The 22,615-nt window shown below is 42.9% G+C and overlaps 2 protein-coding genes across 7 annotated transcripts in view; one reads left to right on the top strand and one right to left on the bottom strand.

Moving 5' to 3' along the window:
- The first annotated feature begins 9,912 nt into the window (after window positions 1–9,912).
- Window positions 9,913–22,615, top strand: part of LOC137538339 (solute carrier family 22 member 6-A-like) — a 275,461-nt gene continuing 262,758 nt past the window's right edge. For 2 of the 3 annotated variants that reach the window (XM_068260441.1, XM_068260438.1), the window contains exon 1: window positions 9,913–10,027. The gene's annotated coding sequence lies outside the window, so the exon portion shown is untranslated. Of the gene's footprint in view, window positions 10,028–20,616; window positions 20,720–22,615 lie in introns of those variants that run through there. The other variant, XM_068260439.1, reaches the window with a different exon arrangement.
- PPP2R5B (protein phosphatase 2 regulatory subunit B'beta) overlaps window positions 15,125–22,615 on the bottom strand; it is a 117,642-nt gene continuing 110,151 nt past the window's right edge. For all 4 annotated transcript variants that reach the window (XM_068260443.1, XM_068260444.1, XM_068260445.1 and 1 more), the window contains 2 exons: window positions 20,555–20,656; window positions 15,125–18,496 (listed from right to left, as the gene is read on the bottom strand). In XM_068260443.1, coding sequence (XP_068116544.1) covers window positions 18,376–18,496; window positions 20,555–20,656 — 223 coding nt within the window. In that variant the 3' untranslated portion in view covers window positions 15,125–18,375. The remainder of the gene's footprint in view (window positions 18,497–20,554; window positions 20,657–22,615) is intronic.

Here is a 22,615-nt window from a genome sequence, read left to right as displayed (position 1 = left end):
TTCCAGGGTGTTGTGACTATGGACCTCACACCCAGACTAGGATTGTGCTATTACTGTATTACATTAGCCCAGTCCAGGGCAAATACCTTTCATATTAGCTGCAAGGCTTCCTGCAACCCAGCCTCGGTCCCTCGCTCAGGGGTCCACAGGCTACAGGAATATCACCCACAGTCAGGGGTGAATTCCTCAGGAGTCTTAGGCCGCCAACTCCTCTGGTGGTCTCTACTCAGAGTTGTTACTGTTTCACCAAACACTCTCACTATTCTGGTGTCCAGAGGTTAGCAATACATCTGTATTATCGCTGATCCTGCAGATCATCGATAATCAGGCGTATATCTGTATTCTTGGTGGTACTGCAGATCGCCAAGAATCAGATTCTCTCTGCGTGCTGACACCGATCGTTACAGAATGGCAGACCGAACCCAAATGGACGCACTGTGTAGCCATGTTGAAGTTCTTACCACCGCGGTAAACCAACTTTCCGCGGCAGTTTTGAACCAACAGACCCAGATATGTCAGATATTTGGGGCTATTTCAGAACTTCAATCAGTGCGATCTCCTCTTAGCACAGACATATGTATGCCTGTACCTGAAAGATTTTCTGGCGACAGATCTGACTTTCGAAACCTTAGAAATAGAGTATTATCATACTTTGAGTTAAGGCCTAACTCGTCTGGAACCGAGGCACAGAGAATTACATTCATTAAGACTCTGTTGTTGGGGGATTCCCAGACCTGGGCGTATGGTCTTCCTATTGGGCATCAGGCCCTGACCTCTGTGGATGAATTTTTTGAGGCTATGGCTATGATTTACGATGACCCAGACATTGCCTCGACTTCTGAACGAAAGCTCAAGCTTCTACGTCAAGGCAAAGGTCCGGTAGAGAATTATGCTGCGGAGTTCAGGAGGTGGGCAGTCTCGGCTAGATGGGACGCATTCGCCCTCCTAGACTGTTTTTTGGCCGGATTGTCAGATACTATTCATGAGGTAATGATAGGTCATCCTGAGCCCGAATCATTGGATGAGGCAATTTCGCGGGCTATAATGATAGATCGCCGTTTGCACCACCAGAGACAGGTTCGTGGTAGAGTGGCCAGAAGGTCTATATTACGCAACTCTTCTCGGTCTCCCTCACCCCCAGGCGAACCATTGCAAATTGGGTTCACAAGGCTGAATCTGGGGAAGAGGAGTCACAGGAGCCCAAAGAAGAACGCTTTATATGGGTCCTCTAGACCAAACAAATGCTACCACCTGGGGGTAGTTAATACCATAGGTGAGCAGGGTTAATCTCTGAACGATGGTCGACTGATCCTTCCTTGTTCGGTTACGTGGGAAGGTCGGACCAAGTCCGCAGATGCCATGGTGGACTCGGGTTCAGCAGCGAACCTCATAGATTACGATTTTGCCAAAAGCTTGGGGATACCATTATCCGCACCCGACCGGCAGATTTCGGTCACTGCGGTGGATGACTCTCCATTGCGCAGTGCCCAGTTTCTTTCCCAAACCCCCCTACTGTCATGTTGTTTAGGGGCAGTGCATGAAGAGAGTTTACAGTTCCTGGTCCTGCCGATGAAGGGCTCTGCTGTTGTTCTCGGTATGCCCTGGTTACAGCTTCACTCACCGCTGATTGACTGGGCTTCAGGACAGCTACTGAACTGGTCAGCCCATTGTCAGGAGCACTGTTTGAAGAGGGGTGAGGCGGATAATACCAAGATACAGGTCGCAGGAAAGACAGGACAGGGTATAGATATTTCTAACGGATCCTGTTCCTCACGGTTACCTCTCATGCATGAATCAGATAGCAAAAGCCCCAAAGCAGACGCTTTAGACAGGGGTGTTGGGCCCAAAATCTTTCTATCACCGAAAAAACAAGTTGACAAGAAATCATTTCAGGGGTCCCTGCTCAAGCCAGCAGTGCAGGTGGATTCCACTCCTTCCCACCCTGGGTTGATTGATGACCGGCCTAAGTATGAGATAAAAAGGGAATTCTCTAACCTACATCCTGGAAAGCCAGGAAGGAGATGTCCGGAGTCCACTCCTCAGGGGGGGGGGTACTGTGAGAAAACGCGGAAAAGCCGCCGCGTGTGCTAAAAGCAAGGCGGCTGATTCCGCGTCCAACACGGCGGTTTGCACGCGTAGGCACGCGTCTGGTAGTGTGGCAGAACGCGGAAAAGCCGCCGCATGTTCTAACAGCAAAGCGGCTGTTTCCGCGTCCAAGGTGGCAGTTTGTACGCAGCAGTGTGCCTTTGGAGTGGCTGGGTCTGTTAGTCCACATAGATGGATAGAGAGCTACGCGCGCGCGGGCCAGAAGTCAGGACCTTTATACCAGCAGGGGAAGTGTCAGCTGATCAGGACGATCAGCTGATTCCTGCTGGACTCATGATTGGCTGAGTGGCTCGGGCGGGGCAGCAAAGTTCAGCTACTATATATTCTGCTTGCTTGTCAGTTGCTGGTTGTCTGCCATTGCAAACACTTTGTGGAAGCATTCAGACCATAGTCAGATCCTTACAGTGTGTTTGAACCAAGAGGACTTGGGAATTCACACTGAGCCAGATTACTTTGTACTGTTTATTTGTTAGACCAGTTCCAGGGTGTTGAGATCAAGGCCCTCACACTCCAGACTAGGAATACTGTGTATCTTCTGTGTATTCTGTAGCATAGTTCCAGGGTGTTGAGATCAAGGCCCTCACACCCAAGATTAGGGAACTGTATTGTCTTTGTGTTATATTCCAGACTAGTTCCAGAGTGTTGACGATCACGGACCTCACACCTAATACTAGGGAATTGTATTATCATTTATGTTATATTCCAGACTAGTTCCAGGGTGTTGACGATCACGGACCTCACACCTAAGACTAGGAAATTGTATTATCATTTATGTTATGCTCCAGACTAGTTCCAGGGTGTTGTGACTACGGACCTCACACCCAGACTAGGATTGTGCTATTACTGTATTACATTAGCCCAGTCCAGGGCAAATACCTTTCATATTAGCTGCAGGGCTTCCTGCAACCCAGCCTCGGTCCCTCGCTCAGGGGTCCACAGGCTACAGGAATATCACCCACAGCCAGCTCCTCTGGTGGTCTCTACTCAGAGTTGTTACTGTTGCACCAAACACTCTCACTATTCTGGTGTCCAGAGGTTAGCAATACATCTGTATTATCGCTGATTCTGCAGATCATCGATAATCAGGCGTATATCTGTATTCTTGGTGGTACTGCAGATCGCCAAGAATCAGATTCTCTCTGCGGGCTGACACCGATCGTTACAGTGTTTGTGTGTTAATGTTAGAAAGCGTAGGTGGAGCCAACAACAGCCAAAAACATACCGGGGCAACGTTGGGTCTTCCGCTAGTACTTTATACATATGTACTAACTACTAAGGTAGGAGGAGAAACCCCCAAAATAATAAAACAATTAAGAACAATTTAAAAAGGTAAGGAGCACTTACCTCACTAGTGTAACAAAAAACAGGAACATTATTAGGAAAAAAACACACTGGACACCACGTTTCACGGGTTACAACCTGCTTTCTCATGTCAGTATCAGTGTCTTGCAACAAAACACAGGGGGAAGCTTATAGCCAAAAGCTAATGGAAATAAAGTGCTTATAGGAATTCATAAGTCAAAAATAAAAAATACAGCAATTGGGACAATGAAAGTGTATAAAACCAATATACTGTAATATAAATGGGGGTAAATCAATAAGCCCAGTATGTGCAACTACATTAGGGTGGGGTATGAAGTGATGTCGTAATAACTAATGGTGTTCAATGGGGGGGAGGGTATAATACTAGACACGTCAAAATGGAAGGGGTGTAGGACCTAAACTCAATTAGGATGATAAAGATGTGTTTTAAGTTTGGACACATAATAGATGGACAATAATTACAAGGAATAAGAAGAGCCATGGAGATGAGGAGCTGAACCTAAAACAATGTATGGTAGTAAGATAATATCAATAATGCCTATGTGCCCTTTGTCCATTTTATTAAATCAAAAGCAGTGCACCATTACCTTATCACCATAAACTGTTTTCAGGGGCAGAGATCTCAGAGAGTATTGATGGGGGTCATTGATATTACATTGCTATTGGTTTTATATGCTTTCATTGTCCCAATTACTTTATTTCTTATTTTTGACTTATAAATTACAATAAGCATTGTATTTCCATTAGTTTTTGGCAATGAGCTTTCTCCCCTGTATTTTGTTGCTGATAAAGTGGGTTAAAACCTTTGAAACGCGTTGTCCGGTGTGTTTCTACTAATAATGTAATTTTTCGGTTATTTTGTGTCACTATTGAGGCAAGTGCTCCTTCCTTTTTTAAACTGTTCTTGTTTTATTACTTTAACCACTCAACGACCGCCTAACGCCAATAGGCGTCGGCAGGTCTTAAGTGGTTTACCATGGAAACGGACTGGCCTTTCCATGTCAGTTCACGGAGGGTGTCTCCGTGAACAGCCGGAGAGCCGCCAATCGCATCGGGATCGCCGGCATATGATAGGCTGAAGCCTATCCTACAATGCGCAGGACGGATATCTGTTCTGCGTAGCCCATGGAGGGAGAGGGAGGGATGGGAAGAAAGAGAGCGCCGAAAACGCTGCGGACGGGGGCTTTGAAGAGCCCCCCCCGCAAAGCGCAGCAAGCCGGCGGCGATCAGACCCCCCCCCCCAGCAGGATATCCCCCTAGTGGGGAAAAAGGGGGTAAGTCTGATCGCCCTGGCATAATCCTGATCTGTGCTGCGGGCTGTAGAGTCCACGCAGCACAGATCAGGCAACACACCCCTGGTCCTTAAGTGGTTTTAAGGTGCCTCCTCCAACCTTAGTTCTTCTACAACCCCTTTAGGGAGTGGTTTTAAGTTAGGCCAGATGTGGCCCTCTTTTACCTATATTATTTTTCTGGGAGAGTGACCAAACCAGAGGAGATCCACATACTCCAGAGGGTGATTGGACCCCCAGCACTCAAAGCTTTTTACCATGGTTGCCATTTCGCAAGCAGGTTTTAGTGTACCATAATTTTTATTTCACCCTCTCATTTTATCAACTTACTATTATTATTATTATTTACAGTATATTGTGTCGACATCGACCACAACGCAGTACAGAGTATATTGTTTTGTCACTTAACTGTCTCTCAGAGGGGCTCACAATCTAGTTCAAGGCAAGACTCCCTAACACTGCAGGGTGGCCTCTTGAGCGCGTCCCAGTGGCTGCAGCTCTTGAGCGCTTTGAGTCCAACAGGAGAAAAGCGTTATACAAATGTTCAGATTATTATTATTATTATTATAATCTATTCCCTACCATAGTCATATGTCTATGTGAATGCATGTATGTATCGTGTAGTGTACGTATCGTAGTCTAGGGCTAATTTAGGGGAAGCCAATTAAATTATATGTATGTTTTCTGGATGTGGGAGGAAACCGGAGTGCCCGGAGGAAACCCATGCAAACATTGGGAGAACATACAGACTCCATGCAGATAGTGACCTGGCTGGGACTCAAACCAGGGACACCGCACTGCAAGGCAAGAGTGCTAATGGCTACACTAGCTTGCTGCCCTTACTACACCATAGGGGGCTCTTTGTTCTATTCTATATTTTTATTCCCATATTCTGCAGGTTTTCCAGGCTCCTGTTTATTTGTACAAATGGAATATCAAAGCCCATCTTCCATAGAAACAAAACTGTCATCTTTGTGTTTACAATCATGCAAGATTGCAGAAGAAGTTATTTTAATAAGATTGAGTGACAAGATGACTTATGCATCAGGATTCGTCATTGTAAGCTGGACACTTAAGCCCTGTCTACACTATAAGATGTTGCAGCGATCCGGCGGCTCGATTAGCCGCCGGATCGCCTCTTCCGCGTGCCCGCCGCGTCCCCGCTCGCCGCGCGTGCGCCGCATTCGATTCCCCGCTCATGCCCGCTCGTCCCCGCCGGCGCCGCTTACCTTCCGCTCGATTCCCTGCCATTGTCCCCTAGCGGGGAGCGAGCAGGGAATCGGCGGTGCGGAGATCCGTCCTGTCGGATCTTATCAATCGAGCCGCATCAGCGGCTCGATTGATAAGGAGCATCGCGGCCACATCTACTCGTGTAGATGCGGCTTTAGGGATGCTCAGTCGGATTTCGCAGAATTTAAATTTACGAATTTCCGATCGGAAATCTGAATTTCTGATCGGAACTCGGAAATCAGAAAATGGAACTCGGAAATCGGATTTCTGCAGAAATACTGCATTACTGCAATTCGGCAATTTTAGCCCAATCACAGAACTCGAAATCAATGGACCAATCAGAGAATGCAGAAACAACTCAAAAGTATTTGGCCAATCAGAGAATGCAAAAAAATGACAAAAAAAACCCCACTACTCGGAAATCGGAAACCGATCGGAAATCGGATTTCTGTAGAAATTCTGCATTACCACAACTCGGTAATTTTAGCCCAATCACAGAAGCATTGGACCAATCAGAGAATGCAGAGTCAACTCTGAAGTATTTGGCCAATCAGAGAATGCAAAAAATGACCCAAAAAAAACACTACTTGGAAATCGGAAATCGGTGAAATCGGTAATCGGCATTGGCGGAAGTCGGAATTTCTGTAGAATCAGAAATCGACATTTCCGATCGTCCCTAGCTGGAGTTTCTTTGTGTTCATTTAATGGTGACGTACCAAACATTGTGCCTGATTCTGGTACTGCCAGTAATATTACCATGTGCTGCCAGTGCATGGTAATATTACCAGCAAAGCGTGAATCCGGCTCATAGAGACAAGCTAATATCCAGCCATACGGTTATGCTATCCAGTCAGAAATGTCTCTAATATGCCGTGCATGCATGTTTCACCCAAGAATATCCTTGCCTTTTCTGATGGCCCAGTGCTTCATCATACTCAACAAATATCAAAATCTGCTTGAAGCACCAGTGAAAATAATGTAATAAAAAAAGTGCTTCATTTTTACAATAATTATGTATAAATGATTTAGTCAGTGTTTGACGATTGTAAAATCTTTTAAATCCCTGATTTACATTTTGACATTTATTACATGGTGACATTTTTACTGTTGGCAAGGGATGTTGCTGCTGCTTGCTGTTTTGGCAGTTGGAAACAGCTGTAAACAGCTATTTCCCACAATGCAACAAGGTTCACAGACAGGAAACTGCCAGGAGTACCACGGTCCTCAGATTTTCATGTGGGAGGGGTTTCACCACCATATCAGTCATACAGCGCCCCCTAATGGTCTGTTTGTGAAAAGGAATAGATTTCTCATGTAAAAGGGGGTATCAGCTACTGATTGGGATAAAGTTAAATTCTTGGTCGGAGTTTCTCTTTAAGGGTTGGGCTGTGTGCCCAAATTTACTGCTTCAGTCCTTGGGATGATGTAGCATTGCATTCTAGCAGCCCTGCTTCTGTGTCTTTCAGTTCTTCATGGGAAAAATATAAGTGTTGCATCCTCCTCATTTGACTGAGACAATTATCTCAGTATGGCTTGCCTACATGCTGCATTGTCACGCTGCTCATTGTGCTTGTTGTTTGGTGCTTGTGCAGAGCATACTGTATTTACTTGCAGATTGACAGTGTGCTTCCAGAAATAAACCAATTTATCATTATAATACCCATCAATATGACTACACGATTCCTAAATGTTAAATAAGAAGAGGTTGTATAACTAATGGACATACTAATTACAAAAAAGAATAACAATTAAAAAAAAACAATGATTTAAAAACTAAGGCTGACAGGCAGGCATGGAGATATCAGTGTCCAATGAAATAGTAGAAATGTGAAGAGGAGGCACTCCTTCCTATGAACAGATGTGATGTGCCTTGGCTGTCCGTGTACCAAACGGATAAGTAACAATTGGAAGATGAAGCCGGCACCATCAATAAAGTATTATGCTCTTTTATTTAGTATTCTTCATAGCAGTCCTTCACAGAGATATGCAACGTTTCGGGGGGATCCCCCTTTCTCAAGCAAGTGACAAAATATGTACTAACAAACATTGAACACAATTTATATATAGCCACCATAAAGTCCACCAATTATTGGTCAAGGTTCTTAGACCAAACACACAGTCAAATGGGCTGTGCGGACCTGATAGAGAACTAAGAGATAGAAAGGGAGCCAATAGAAACAGACAGACACTCACCCACATGTCAACACCTCAGAAGACCGAGCCACGTCACATCCATGTACGGAGGACGCCATCTGTGGCCAAGATCCGCCCCCAGGAGGCGGGCAGAGCTCCCACATTGGTGCGCGGCCGCGGGAGCTCCACGTGACCAGCTCCGTAAGAGCTGGCCTGAGCCTCGCTTGTGTCCAGCTCTTACGGAATGTACTGTTAAACATTAGACTTTCATATATTTTAGATTCAAATACACACACCTGAAGTAGTTCAAGCCTTTTATTGTTTTTAATATTGATGATTTTAGCATACAGCTCATGAAAACCCCATATTCCTATCTCAAAAAATTAGCATATTTCATCCGACCAATAAAAGAAAAGTGTTTTTAAAACAAAGTCAACCTTCAAATAATTATGTTCAGTTATGCACTCAATACTTGGTCGGAAATCCTTTTGCAGAAATGACTGCTTCAATGCGGCGTGGCATGGAGGCAATCAGCCTGTGGCACTGCTCAGGTGTTATGGAGGCCCAGGATGCTTCGATAGCGGCCTTAAGCTCATCCAGAGTGTTGGGTCTTGCGTCTCTCAACTTTCTCTTCAAAATATCCCACAGATTCTCTATGGGGTTCAGGTCAGGAAAGTTGGCAGGCCATTTGAGCACAGTAATACCATGGTCAGTAAACCATTTACCAGTGGTTTTGGCACTGTAAGCAGGTGCCAGGTCATGCTGAAAAATGAAATCTTCATCTCCATAAAGCTTTTCAGCAGATGGAAGCATGAAGTGCTCCAAAATCTCCTGATAGCTAGCTGTATTGACCCTGCCCTTGATAAAACATAGTGGACCAACACCACCAGCTGTAATGGCACCCCAGACCATCACTGACTGTGGGTACTTGACACTGGACTTCAGGCATTTTGGCATTTCCTTCTACCCAGTCTTCCTCCAGACTCTGGCACCTTGATTTCTGAATGACATGCAAAAGTTGCTTTCATCCGAAAAAAGTAGTTTGGACCATTGAGCAACAGTCCAGTGCTGCGTCTCTGTAGCCCAGGTCAGGCGCTTCTGCCGCTGTTTCTGCACCTGTAGCCCATTTCCTGCACACGCCTGTACACGGTGGCTCTGGATGTTTCTACTCCAGACTCAGTCCACTGCTTCCGCAGGACCCCCAAGGTCTGGAATCGGTCCTTCTCCACAATCTTTCTCAGGGTCCGGTCACCTCTTCTCGTTGTGCAGCGTTTTCTGCCACACTTTTTCCTTCCCACAGATTTCCCACTGAGGTGCCTTAATACAGCACTCTGGGAACAGCCTATTCGTTCAGAAATTTCTTTCTGTGTCTTACCCTCTTGCTTGAGGAGGTCAATGATGACCTTCAGGTCGGCAGTCTTACCTATGATTGCGGTTTGGAGTAATGAACCAGGCTGGGGGGTTTAAACAGGCTCAGGAATCTTTTGCAGGTGTTTAGAGTTAATTAGTTGATTCAGATGATTAGATGAATAGCTCGTTTAGAGAACCTTTTCATGATATGCTAATTTTTTGAGATAGGAATTTGGGGTTTTCATGAGCTGTATGCCAAAATCATCAATATTAAAACAATAAAAGGCTTTCAACTACTTCAGTTGTGTGTAATGAATCTAAAATATATGAAAGTCTAATGTTTATCAGTACATTACAGAAAATAATGAACTTTATCACAATATGCTAATTTTTTTAAAATGACCTGTATGTACATATTTATACCATACACAGCAGTCTGATGGTCCCCCTTTTTGTCTCTGTCCTATAGTGTGATACTCCTTTTATTGCCTGAGGAAGCGGGAATATACCTGCGAAACGCGTTGCCTCTTATTACTGGAGTATGTGAATACATTTTCGTGCTGATAAATCCACAGCTTCATGTCTGTTTGGGGAGGGTGAGTCCACCACTACCTTCCTGACAATTTTAACATTTTTAGCATTTTTTATACTTTTGGCGCCTCTGATCACTTTATACAATACCTAAGTTTAGCATGTCTGTCATGCTTAACAAAACAGTGCATCAGCCATGAACCTTTATGGTTGAACATGCTTGCAGTGGATGCAATCAGCTGCACATTAATAATACTTGTATATACAGTATGTTCCAACCTTCTTTTGTAAATTATTCTTAAATGTACACATTAAAAATTAATGATTACATTATATGTGGTTAGTTATACAGTGGTGGGAAACTCCCATTCATATATTAAAGTTTTATGCAGCTTCAAAATTTCAAAGGATGGGTCCGCAACTCAGTTGGATATTGATAAAATCTGACTTTATTAATCCAATTTTCGGGACAGTAACAGCTCGTTTGTTTCAGACTTAGTGAATCCATCTTTTGATTGGTTGCTGGCGGTTTGGTGAGTTTCTTGGTTCTTCACCAGGGAAGTATCTGCATCAGGGATTGAGTGGTAAAACAGCACAACATGAAGTTTCAGGATCTTCTGAAAACTGAACGTACCCAAAAGATTTGTGATGGTTTTCATTGGGAAGAATGCATTTTTCTACAATCAACTAATGGTCAAATTCATTCACTCAATAATAAAGCCTCTGCTCAGCCCACAATACATATTCTAATGCTCAGCCCATGCCAACCATCTTAGATTCTTATGAAAAATGTCACCTCAGTGGCTCCTGGGGTAACACTTTCCATGTGGCTCTTTTCCAAACTTCTAGGTTTCCTGCCAGGTCCAATTAGATATTTCTTCAAACTCTTTAGTTACAGATTGCCCAGCAAGCTCATGATGAAATAGAAGCTTCTGTTTTAAGAACTTCTGTTTTGCAAACTCTTTAGGATACTCAAACTATAACAAATCCATCTGAGCTTTATGACGGGTAATGTTGCTACCCTGCCTATAATATTTTTTGATTATATAGGCAGTTCAACAGGTAGTAAATATTTCATATCGAGTAGGATAAAAAAAATCTGCAAGCATGCATTGCTTCCTTAGAATTTAGATTTGCTAGAACAGAGATCTTGTGAAGCAATGCTTGACATTAGCTGGTGGTTCTTAAAGAGACACTGAAGCAGAAAAAAAATTATGACATAATGATTTGTATGTGTAGTACAGCTAAGAAATAAAACATTAGGAGCAGAGACCTAAGTCTAATATTGTTTCCAGTACAGAAAGAGTTAAACTCCAGTTGTTATCTATGCAAAAGAGCCCTTGAGCTCCACGACTTTCAAAGTCACAGAGATCTCAGTCTTCTGAAGCTTATTATCTCAAGTGTCTGGCACTGTATTGGTTTTGTTTCTGCAGAGGACAGTTCAAAAGTTCACTAGCCTGCTCTGTAAAATCATTTAGAATGTGGAGTAGTGTGTAAACTTCAAATATTAGAGAATGATGCAATGTTGTAAAAAAAACTATATAACTGAAAAAAAAGTATGAGAATATTTTCTCAGCTACTAATGTTCTAGTAATTATCCATGCTACACAACCAATCCTTTATATCATTTTTTTTTTATTTTCGCTTCAGTGTCTCTTTAAAGCCAACATTGGGGGGATTCAGTTTCATGTGCCACAGTGAGAAGGAAATGTTTTAAAAAGCAACAAAAAATACTTCAAAAGTCAAGTAAGAGATGTAAGAGATATTGTTGTTTAGTTTACAAATGTTCAGCGCACACCCTCATCAATCCAACTCCATATAGTCCAGTATATTATCCATATTCTTATTCCAGCATTAATGCCTCCAAGGTCAGCAATACCTCCACCATAGACACCCACTAGTGATACACTCACCAGATGCCTTGGCCACTGTTAGACTGGCCAACCACGCTCAATTCCAGTGATCCCAGGCTCCTCAGGATCCCTGCATCAATTGTAGCTCTATTCCCTTATTCCTTCTATAGATTGCAGTACCTCAAAGGAAACAAATCCTCTCATAGCATAATACTGTTTTCTTAAAATCAAGTTTATTAAAAATTACACTCACATGTCCCAATAGTCATATAGCGCACAGAGTTTTTCCACGGGCTCTCCCCCGTTGCCAGGCTGGGCACACTTTATGGACTCCACTGTCGTCCGACCCTTGCTAGTTCTATTTCCACGAACTCCTCTCTTGTCCTGGTATGTCCACCTCCGCCCAATCGATTTCGTTACTGCCTCGTAACTCATCAGGGACACCTGATGAGTTACGAGGCAGTAACGAAATCGATTGGGCGGAGGTGGACATACCAGGACAAGAGAGGAGTTCGTGGAAATAGAACTAGCAAGGGTCGGACGACAGTGGAGTCCATAAAGTGTGCCCAGCCTGGCAACGGGGGAGAGCCCGTGGAAAAACTCTGTGCGCTATATGACTATTGGGACATGTGAGTGTAATTTTTAATAAACTTGATTTTAAGAAAACAGTATTATGCTATGAGAGGATTTGTTTCCTTTGAGGTACTGCAATCTATAGAAGGAATAAGGGAATAGAGCTACAATTGATGCAGGGATCCTGAGGAGCCTGGGATCACTGGAATTGAGCGTGGTTGGCCAGTCTAACAGTGGCCAAGGCATCTGGTGAGTGTATCACTAGTGGGTGTCTATGGTGGAGGTATTGCTGACCTTGGAGGCATTAATGCTGGAATAAGAATATGGATAATATACTGGACTATATGGAGTTGGATTGATGAGGGTGTGCGCTGAACATTTGTAAACTGCATAAAAAGGATAACCTGAACCTGGTGATAGCGCACCCTATGTGAAAATTGGATCGGCTATAGCGCTTTGATAATTGTGTTCATGTAAGAGATATTGGCTGAGCTTCTTGTATGAAAACTGTTCTAAAGAAAAGTCTTTCAGTCACCCATATCAACCTCTAAAATTCAAAGTGTGGTTCCAGGTTTAGATATGAAACAACAAATGTGACTAGGACATGTCACTTTCCTATGAAACAGTTTTAATGTACGCTTCTATGGCTGCAGCAGGGTACTGAGCTGGGGTCATGCTAGGGAAGATCCTGTGTTTTCAGTGTCAGAGATCTGGTAGTTTTCAGTTCATTATTATTTAAACACTATTTTTAGTATTACTTTCAAAGAGATGTTGTTTATATTATGTTTCAACATTTATTTTTTCTAATAAGCATCTAATACATGTTTAAGAGGGCACTTTTCCACTGTTAGAAGGGATGCGATGAGACTATAGTGTCGCATCGTATCCGCTCCGTTTGGCGTCACTTCTGCATCTCCCAATACGGAAGTATATAGGAGGAGACAGCGGGCGGATGCAGCTGTGTGAGAATCTGCAGCATGCCGCAGATTCTTCACTCCGCACCGCTCTGCATAACCAGCATACAATGGAAACTGTTCCATTGCCATGTATTGGTTTTAGTACAGCCATTGTGCGATGTGTCTATGTAACCTCATCGCACCACGTGTAGTGGAAACGGGCCCTAAGGGGTTTTGAATATAAGTACAGCAGTAGCTCCATGACTAGAGACAGTGTTGGTGTTTAAATTTGGCTTAGCAAATTCGTAGCACCCCGATAATCCCGTTTACTACTGTTCAGCACTAAACACGTGGACAGGGTCAGGAGGAGTTCACTGACATGTGAAACACAACATGACATGCAAGTCAGTGAACCTGAGCCTGTCTACTTCTTCAGTGCTGAAAGTGGTAATTGGGAGTATCCGAATGCTTTGAATTAGCTTTGCTTAATTTGAACACCAACACTACTCAACAATATGTATAAATGGACTGTACCCAAGGGTGGCCATGCACATATACATTTTTTTCAACTGATTTGATCATTTTGATCAATTTGCAAGTCATCTATTTCCCCAACATATCCAAATGATTCACTTTTGATTGATTTTGGGCAGTTTAGTGACAGGAAGTGTGATCAGACATTCTGGAAAATTTCTGTGTGAGTGGGTGGGTGAGGATCAGTAGATATTTGAATGCAGAGGCTCCATAGTGCACAGAACCCGCATAGCAAATTTCCAGGGACAGTAGGCCACTGACATGTCAGTATAGAAATACAGTATATAGACAATATAGACTGACATGTCAGTATAGAGTGCCCTGAACAGAGGGGTTGAGTCCCAATACTTGCAGGTGACAAGCTCGGTACACATGGCTACCAGATGAACCATCAGATAGATTCCTCTCTGATTGAATCTGATCAGAGAGGGGTGTATTGGCTTCCCACACACTGCACACAGATTTGTGGAGTTGCCGCCCAGGTCCCCCATCTGTGCTCTCCCCAGCCAGCAACAGAGCGCTCTCACCTGACCGGCTTTCACATTTCCTCCAGTGGTTTAACTTCATGCAGCGGGTCTCTTTCTCCCTGTTTCCCTCTTCTCTTTCGTGTCATGTGACGCATGCTAAAGTGTAAACACTAGAGCTCCAGTGCTTAAACTTCAGCTTGTGTCACATGAAATGGCAACTAAGAGGACACGGGGAGAAGGAGACTTACCGCATGAAGTTAAACCACTGGATCCAGGAGGACACACACAAGTAGGACAGGTGACAGTACTACAGTTATTCTGCGTTCGTCATCATCAAATCCAATGGTGCTAGTGATGCGCTTCTGACTTGCTTCAAGCTAAATTTTCCATCCTGCCCAGTTGACCGAATTGATCGATTTTGGACAGAAAGCGGTCGATCATACAATATTTGCATTACCAATTTCAAGCAAATTCACAGTGACCAAATCTGCTGTATATAGTGTTAGAGACAGATCATCAGCAGGACAGCCGGTCAATTTGCTTTGTTTAAAAGGCAATACATTTGTCAGCCTCCATATTCCTCTCTCTTGAGGTGTGCTTTAAGTCTGGATTGTTAGTTAATGTTATCCAGTAGCAGGGTCTTGAACTGAGGATAAGCTTGTTAGTCTTTTTGCTGATGATCTAACACTAGAGTATGTAAATTGTAATATTTTCCTAGCAAAAAAAAAGTCTTGGGTGAATATTAGTTTGACATGAAATATACTTAATAAAGTGTTTTACAGGGAGTCCCATAAGAAACAGGAAACGGAGCATTAAGAGAAAGGCGCATCAGTCAGACATGGAAGAACCCTTATTTTACTTAGCAAGAAAAGTCATGCAAAACATACTGTAGTCAAAATAGCAGAAAATGAATGGTCGACCTTGATGATCCTACATCTTTTTACAACCTAATATTAACTAAGTGCCTGTATAAATATTGGTTGACAGAAAGTTTAGACATGAAGACAGGACATACTGTAGTTCTGAGACCCAGCATTTAATTCAGCAGTGAACAGGTTAAATATCATATTCACCCCACTCCTCCCCCTTCCCTCTGTGAACTAAACAAATCCAACGCTGAACATATTAAATACAAAATAAATAATAATAATAATACCATAAATAATTGTTTAAAAAAATAAAAATTAAAATGAAAACATTGCACACAATATATTTATATTTATATATACTCTTTGAGAATAGGCTATTTTATACCGTTAATAAGAGGATAGATGTTCCCCCCATGCACACACATATGTAAAGGAAGGCAGCACAGTTTCATTGTTTGTCGCTATTGCCATGGAGAGCTGCAATCTAATGAAAGCAGGACATTCGTACTGACAAAATGATCTTGCTATATACGCGCTACGATTGGGGGTTCCTTTGTGTAAACACTTGTGGAATCTCATTCATATCGGATCCCTGAATTGCTACTAGGGCAAGAGACCTGTTTCATGCTTACAGTTAACTCGGTCATTTGCAAAGTTCTGCGATACAATTAAGCCTGCACAAACAAATTTATCTTGAAGATTTACTGAACTCATTGCTAATTGTTTTGGGCGGCCGTACATGGGTTTTATTTTCTATACAATGTATGCAATTTTCTTTTGAGATTTGCTCTTACGGATTACTTCTTGCACTGTTGTTTTACAATAGATTTTAGGCCTTTGAAAACAAAAGTCAGCAAAAGTATACATTATCCTTAAAGCTTAAAGGTGATAAATACAGTTCTCCAATTCCTATTCCCCCACACCTGTCCACTGTGATATGGAAGTTCAGGTTTGCAAAGTACCTTACAAGCAACTTAAAAGTTATGGTCATGTGACTGCTTCTTTCTCCTGTACAATCTTAGAAAATGGACATCATATTGCATTAGAGTGATCCAGCAACCACTGCTCCCAAAGGAGGGCAGCACTGCACATTGCATAAAGGTTCAGGGACCAGTAGTAGAAGGAGGTAGTAATGTCACTTCTACTTTCACCCTACTATTTGATGCTTATTTCTTTACAAAAGTGGGGAAGTGTACAGGATGGAGGGTACCAGGGACACTGTATTTGTCAACCCACTCACAGTTCAAAACGTTATTGTTTTAAATTGTATTTCAAGTCTACATCTTGACTAGCTTTGGAAAATTCAATAAAAATAATACAGGAGTAGAGAGAAAAGACGAGAGACACAGATGGGAAGAGGGGAGAGAGAAATGGGGTGGTGGGAGAGAGAAATGGGGTGGTGGTAGTTTGTATGATTTGTTTGCGCTAGTATCATTGCATTCTTGTATGTTATGTTTCTCCTTTATGGTTAGGCACATACTGTACTTCATATTTTACTGGAGATTATGCAGCTTTGAAAACCTCAGTTCTATTTGATCAAAGACTAATCATTAACAGCAGTTACATCTACAAATATAAACTTAGCAGCTAACTAGTTTGCCTGGAAGGCGGAGATTGAGCTTAGAGGCTGAATCCTCAGCTTTTAAAGACGTTATATCTTCACCTTGTAGCAGCCTTCCACTTGTTAATGCAGATCCAGCTAACTGAGGTCATTTCTAGATATGGAACCCAAAAACCTTTGCTCTTTTCAATGCCCACACGAAACAGAAGTTGGGGAGAGCATTGTCTACAACATTGTAGGTATTCCAAAATCTGTAATCTGCCTCACTAATATATTTCACAGTCAAGAGTTTGTGTTCCAGATACAGCATATCCTTTAGATGATTTCTACTTGAAGAAAGATTTGACAGCCAACGATTAATGCAAAGATTTGTTTGATGCAAACTGTGATCAGGACTGACTGAGAACATGTTCATCTCATTGACTTGGAAAAAATCCAGACTCTTTCTTGCATTAGTCTAAACTGTACCATTAGAATCTCATTATCAGCCAATGACTATATTTTATTTATTATGCTGAAACCTTATAAATAACAGTGGAATGTATTTTCTGAACTGTTCTCATCTGAGACAAAATTATGGTATTACACCTTAGTTCTTGTTCTTGAAGTTCATTACTGATAAAATTTCTTGCAAGTTTCCCTTGCCTTCTATTGAATGGAAGTTAACAGCCCTGTTAACTGACATGGAATGTTCATAGTCTGAACACCAATGGGCAGTAGAGGATAGATCAGGCTACCTGAAAGCCTATGCTGCTTTTGAATCCAGCATGCTGTTAATTCTGCAGGTCCATGGATCATGAATTGCATGGGAGGAAGTTGACCATTTCTTACAACCTGTAGAGATGTGTGTGGATGGGGGGTTTGAGGTTCTTTTTCTGTTACATGGGTGGTTCATATCTGGCTTCCCAGAAGCTCAGACTCTTATTGACGGGATAAAGATGACTGGTGGAGAGACTTTCCCAGAAGTCTCTGCTCCCAGAGACAGAAATTGACAGACAGGAGACATAGGCCTTTCCAGAAGCCCCTGTTTTCACAAACAGAAAGAGACCATTTTTGAATATTAAGGAGGCTTTCCCAGAAGCCTTAGCTTTCATGGTCAAAACATGACTGAAATGGTTTTGTGACAGGCTTGCCCGGAAGCCTTTACTTTCACAAAGAGTTAGAGATGCAAGGAGCTTCCCAGAAGCCCCTGCCTCCACTGGACAGGAAGTTACATAACTTTTCCTTGTTTCTCTCCAAGAAGCCTTTAATGTTGCAGTGATTAGTCTAGGTAACCTTCTTCATAGGATGCCATAATATACATGAACAGGAAGTGACATTAAATACAAAATGGCTTTTCCTAGAAGTCTTTGATGCTGCTAAGAAGGGATAGTGAAAGGTGGTTATCTCTGACAAGCTTTTGGCGTGTGTTCCTTCCCCTGGGAAAAAAATACACCTGCTACAACATGGAAAGGAGACATCCCTGGAATGTTCTAATCCCGTATGTTATGAATATTACTGGCATCACGGTGCGAGCTGTTGCTCTGCCCCCTTACAGGGGACTTAGGAATTCTAAACAAAGACAGGGTGCAATGTGGGGAGGAGGGGGTGTGGACCGGCTGCAGTGGTCTTCTGTTAAATAGTGAAAGGTGATGGAGGAGGTCTCCTAACTCTTATTCGCTCAACTGTGCTGTAAATTAAGCTGGTTCATTTGAGCTTCTTCCAGACCGTTAAGCTTCTTGAGACGCAGCTCATCCAGCTTTCGCCAAAGCTCCTGACGATCTTTTTCTCGCTTCAGCTCCCTGTAAGGAACAAATTCAAACAAATAAGAAAAGTTTCTCTTTTTAAAAAGACAAAAAATAAACACAAGTTATAAAATCTGAATTCTTTCTTTCACATGTATAATCTGAGAGAACCTGAGGTATTCAAAATATATGTTGCAATTTAACCACTTCACACCCACAGTGCTAACCCCCCCTAAAGACCAGGCCGTTTTATGCAGTGCTGGGCTGTGCAGGCTTTTCAGCCTCCTGCACAGCCCAGCTTAGGAGCCCAGCGATCGGACTCACCTCCTTTTTTTGTCCCTAAGGGGACATGCCACCAGAGGGGTCCGATCGCTGTGGCAGTTTGTATTTTTTTTTTCTTTAGCCTCTACGAGGCTCTCTCTCCCTCCCTCCTCCCTCCCCTCCGGCATCTGATTTGGAACAGGACGGCGATCCGTCCTGTTCCGCCTCTCATAGGCATCAGCCTATGAGAGGATGGCACTCCCCGGCCAATCAGAGGCCGGGGATCGCTGATTTCGTACAGCGCTGCGGCCCCGGCAGCGCTGTACGCTTGTAAACAAAGGGGATTTCTTTCCCCTTACGTTTACAAGCAGCCTGCTAGCCGCGATCAGCGGCTATCAGGCTATTCACGGAACGGCAGGGAACAATTGCGCATGCGCGCGGCCGTTCCCTGGGAAACTGCAGCCCCAGGACTTGATGCCAATTGCCATTAGGCGGCCCTGGGGCGGCAGCCGCGGTCACGCCCATTGGCGTGAGGCAGTCTTTAAGTAGTTAAAGTCCATTCTAAAAACAAATGTATTCCTATGCGTGAACTCAGTTACAGAGTTTGTTTTTGCTTGCATGTATGCTTAGACACAGTCAAATAAATAACTTGTAAAATGCCTTGTTGGGAGCCTAGACACTGGGCATTTCCCTGTACCACAAACTATAATTGCTTTAAACTGCATCATCTCAAAAAGATTCAGTGTGACTTACAGTACCTCCTGAAGTCTGAACAGTGGAATGATGCAATCCAGGCAGCAGCTAGAATCTGAAAACGGACTCCCTATACTCAGTTTTTAGCTATATGATCTACATTTCAAGACATGATTTTTTAAGCTGCTGAAGCCCCAAAAGAAGGTAACATCCAAGCTCTGTGATTACTAAGCTATTAGTTGGTATTTCTAGCTTCCGCAAAAAAAGTCAACTGTTCCACTTCCTGTCTCAAGAAAATGTGAACAATCGGAATTGATTTAGTGTATCAAGATGTTCACTGGAGGGACATCATGCTGGGCAATCAGTTTCCTCCCTGTATACTCAGATATATATCTATGTACGGGCCACAGTCTATATTCAGCCTCTCAGTTCCCTTTCTAAATCCCAAAGCTTTTTCATTACAACTCATTTTTTTTTTCTTTTAGGAAGGTACACAAATTGTTTCCAAGTCCCAATTTAGTCAGCTACATCTGTGACCTGTTGAACACCTCTCCATCCCAGATTGCAGGGTTTTATACAGCATAATTGTACTTGCTCAAACATTGAAATATGCATATTAAATGGCCATTATGTTCCATTTTTTGACTGGTCAGGAAACACCACAGTAATGTCATTGGGTCTGATGCACAAAGCAGTGCTAAATGCGCCATGTGCAGGCAGCGCACAGCAATTTTTACCCATACTAACAGCAGGGGAGAAGCGCGTGTTATGCTATTGGCACAATGCACGTTACGAGGGCAACCGCTTTGTGCATCAGGCCCATTGAGACTGAGTTCTAAAACCCTGGACACAACAGAAAATTCTTTCCAGCTTGATCATGCAGCCTTACTGGTGGTGCCCTCCCCCCCCCCCCCCCTTTCACAGACTAAAACAAGCTTGGTCTATTCTACTCAAAACATTGAGCCATTGTTGCCAAAGACAATCAACCCTGCATGATCCTGCTTATTATTTCTTGTTCTGTTCCCCTTGTATGTCCTATGTTGTTTGTTAACCCATCTATCTATTGTACAGCACTGCGTTATATGTTGGCACTTTATAAATACAAGAAATAATAATAATAAATAATCCTAGTTTGAGTAGAACATTTTTAACATGACTTACTGTTGTCTATCAAGTTTATAGGATGCTGTGAGTTCATCAAAGAGTTTTCCATTCATTTCCATGAAAGTCTTCAGGACGTTGTAAATCAAGGAGACAATTGTTCTAGGGCACAAACAGACACAGTTATACAACTGGAAATGGACTAGTAAAGTACAGGTAACACAAGTGAGTGAACAAGTACATAGTAGGAATTGTATAAATATACAGTGTACAGGTCATGTTACTGAACTTCTGGGATTGGGGGGGGGGGGGGGGGGGGGGCAGCAGCTGCTGCATTTGATAGGTCTAATTTCAAAGTGTATAAAGTTGCATAAAAATTGCATCAACTTCAAATTCACTGCATCTGATTGACCATCCCTAGCTTATTCAATAGGACACAATGACAGTGTGTAAGGAAGAGCAATTAACTAATAAGATTTAAACTTTCAACCATATGCATGACAGTGGCATCAGTGACTGCTAATATAGTATTACTACAAATTATTTGATTTTATAATCCTAATCTGAACCTTTGGTTTGGTCTCCAAATATACAAAACCAAAGAACTGCCTAAAAACCTGTTAAACTGGCAACTGGCATGAGATGATGACTGACCAATACAGAACTGCTTTTCTCTTGAGATAGCTCTGACTCGCAGTGTGCTAGACATAACCGACAGTAAGGGCTTATTTCCACTAGGTGCCACGGCCATTTCAGATTTGGCCACGGCACCTGTACCGCTGTGAAGCTGTTGCCCATATCCATAGCTGAGCCATGTGTTCTTTGGCAAACTGCAGCATGCCATCCAGGCAAGCCATAGGAGGAATAGGCAGCGTTTCCCAGCCTGCCTCGCCTGCGTGGAAATGCTGCAGATTTGGGCCACATTCAGCCCTAGTGGAAACAGGCCCTTAAAATCAGGTGACTCCTGCAGCCATGTCATAAAGGGTCCAATTGTAGCACCAATTATCTATTGTAGCCATAAAAAATAAGGAGGAAGCCCCAGGTAAGTAAATCTAATCTTTTTAAATTTCCCAGATGTATCCTTTAAGAGGTTACCTGAGATCATGCGGGAGGGGCCATGAACTGTGGAAGATAGAAGAAGCTTTGAGAAGTCCCGAGTGAGGGTATGGAAGAAGATGCCTAGAGTAGACTAATGCTGGGAATACACGGTTCCTTTTTAAGCGGAGCTGGGAAAAAAGGGCGCAGGCCGCTAGTGGACAAAAAGGGCGCCGCCATTCACTCCCATAATAAATAACGTTTAATGGGCGCCGAGCAGGAAAAAAGGGCGCCGGAGCTAAATAAAGTTTACAAACGGCGCCCGGAGCTAAATAAAGTTTACAAACGGCTCCCGGAGCTGTTTAATGATTTATAACTGAACTTGTGTTGATTTACGTTTATAAAATGCACCCGTGCCGAATAACGTTTATGAAAATACTAAATATATTTATCTAATTTAAATAATTAAAACATTATTTAAAGTTTTATCCCTTACTGTTTTTAAAACATTATTCACAAAATAAAGCGATCAGTACGTAATGTAAATTGCAATATATTTTTTTATTTAAAGTTTTATCCCTTACTGTTTTTAAAACATTATTCACAAAATAAAGCGATCAGTACGTAATGTAAATTGGAATATATTTTTTGGAGTCACAATTTGTAAAACATTATTATCCACATAATAAAGGGGGGTCTTAGGTTTAGGCACCACCAGGGGGGTCTTAGGTTTAGGCACCAACAGGAGGGTCTTAGGTTTAGGCACCAACAGGGGGGTCTTAGGTTTAGGCACCAACAGGGGGGTCTTAGGTTTAGGCACCAACAGGGGAGACTTAGGTTTAGGCACCACCAGGGGGTCTTAGGTTTAGGCACCACCAGGGGAGTCTTAGGTTTAGGCACCAACAGGGGGGTCTTAGGTTTAGGCACCAACAGGGGGGTCTTAGGTTTAGGCACCAACAGGGGGGTCTAGGGGTTAGGGGTAGGTACAGGGAGGGTTACTTAGGCACCAACAGGGGGGGTCTTAGGTTTAGGCACCAACAGGGGGGTCTTAGGTTTAGGCACCAACAGGGGGGGTCTTAGGTTTAG

The sequence above is a fragment of the Hyperolius riggenbachi genome, chromosome 11 (genome assembly GCF_040937935.1).
Source record: "Hyperolius riggenbachi isolate aHypRig1 chromosome 11, aHypRig1.pri, whole genome shotgun sequence".
In the NCBI taxonomy this organism is placed as follows: Eukaryota; Metazoa; Chordata; class Amphibia; order Anura; family Hyperoliidae; genus Hyperolius; species Hyperolius riggenbachi.
This window is presented reverse-complemented; position numbering and strand designations above follow the sequence as displayed.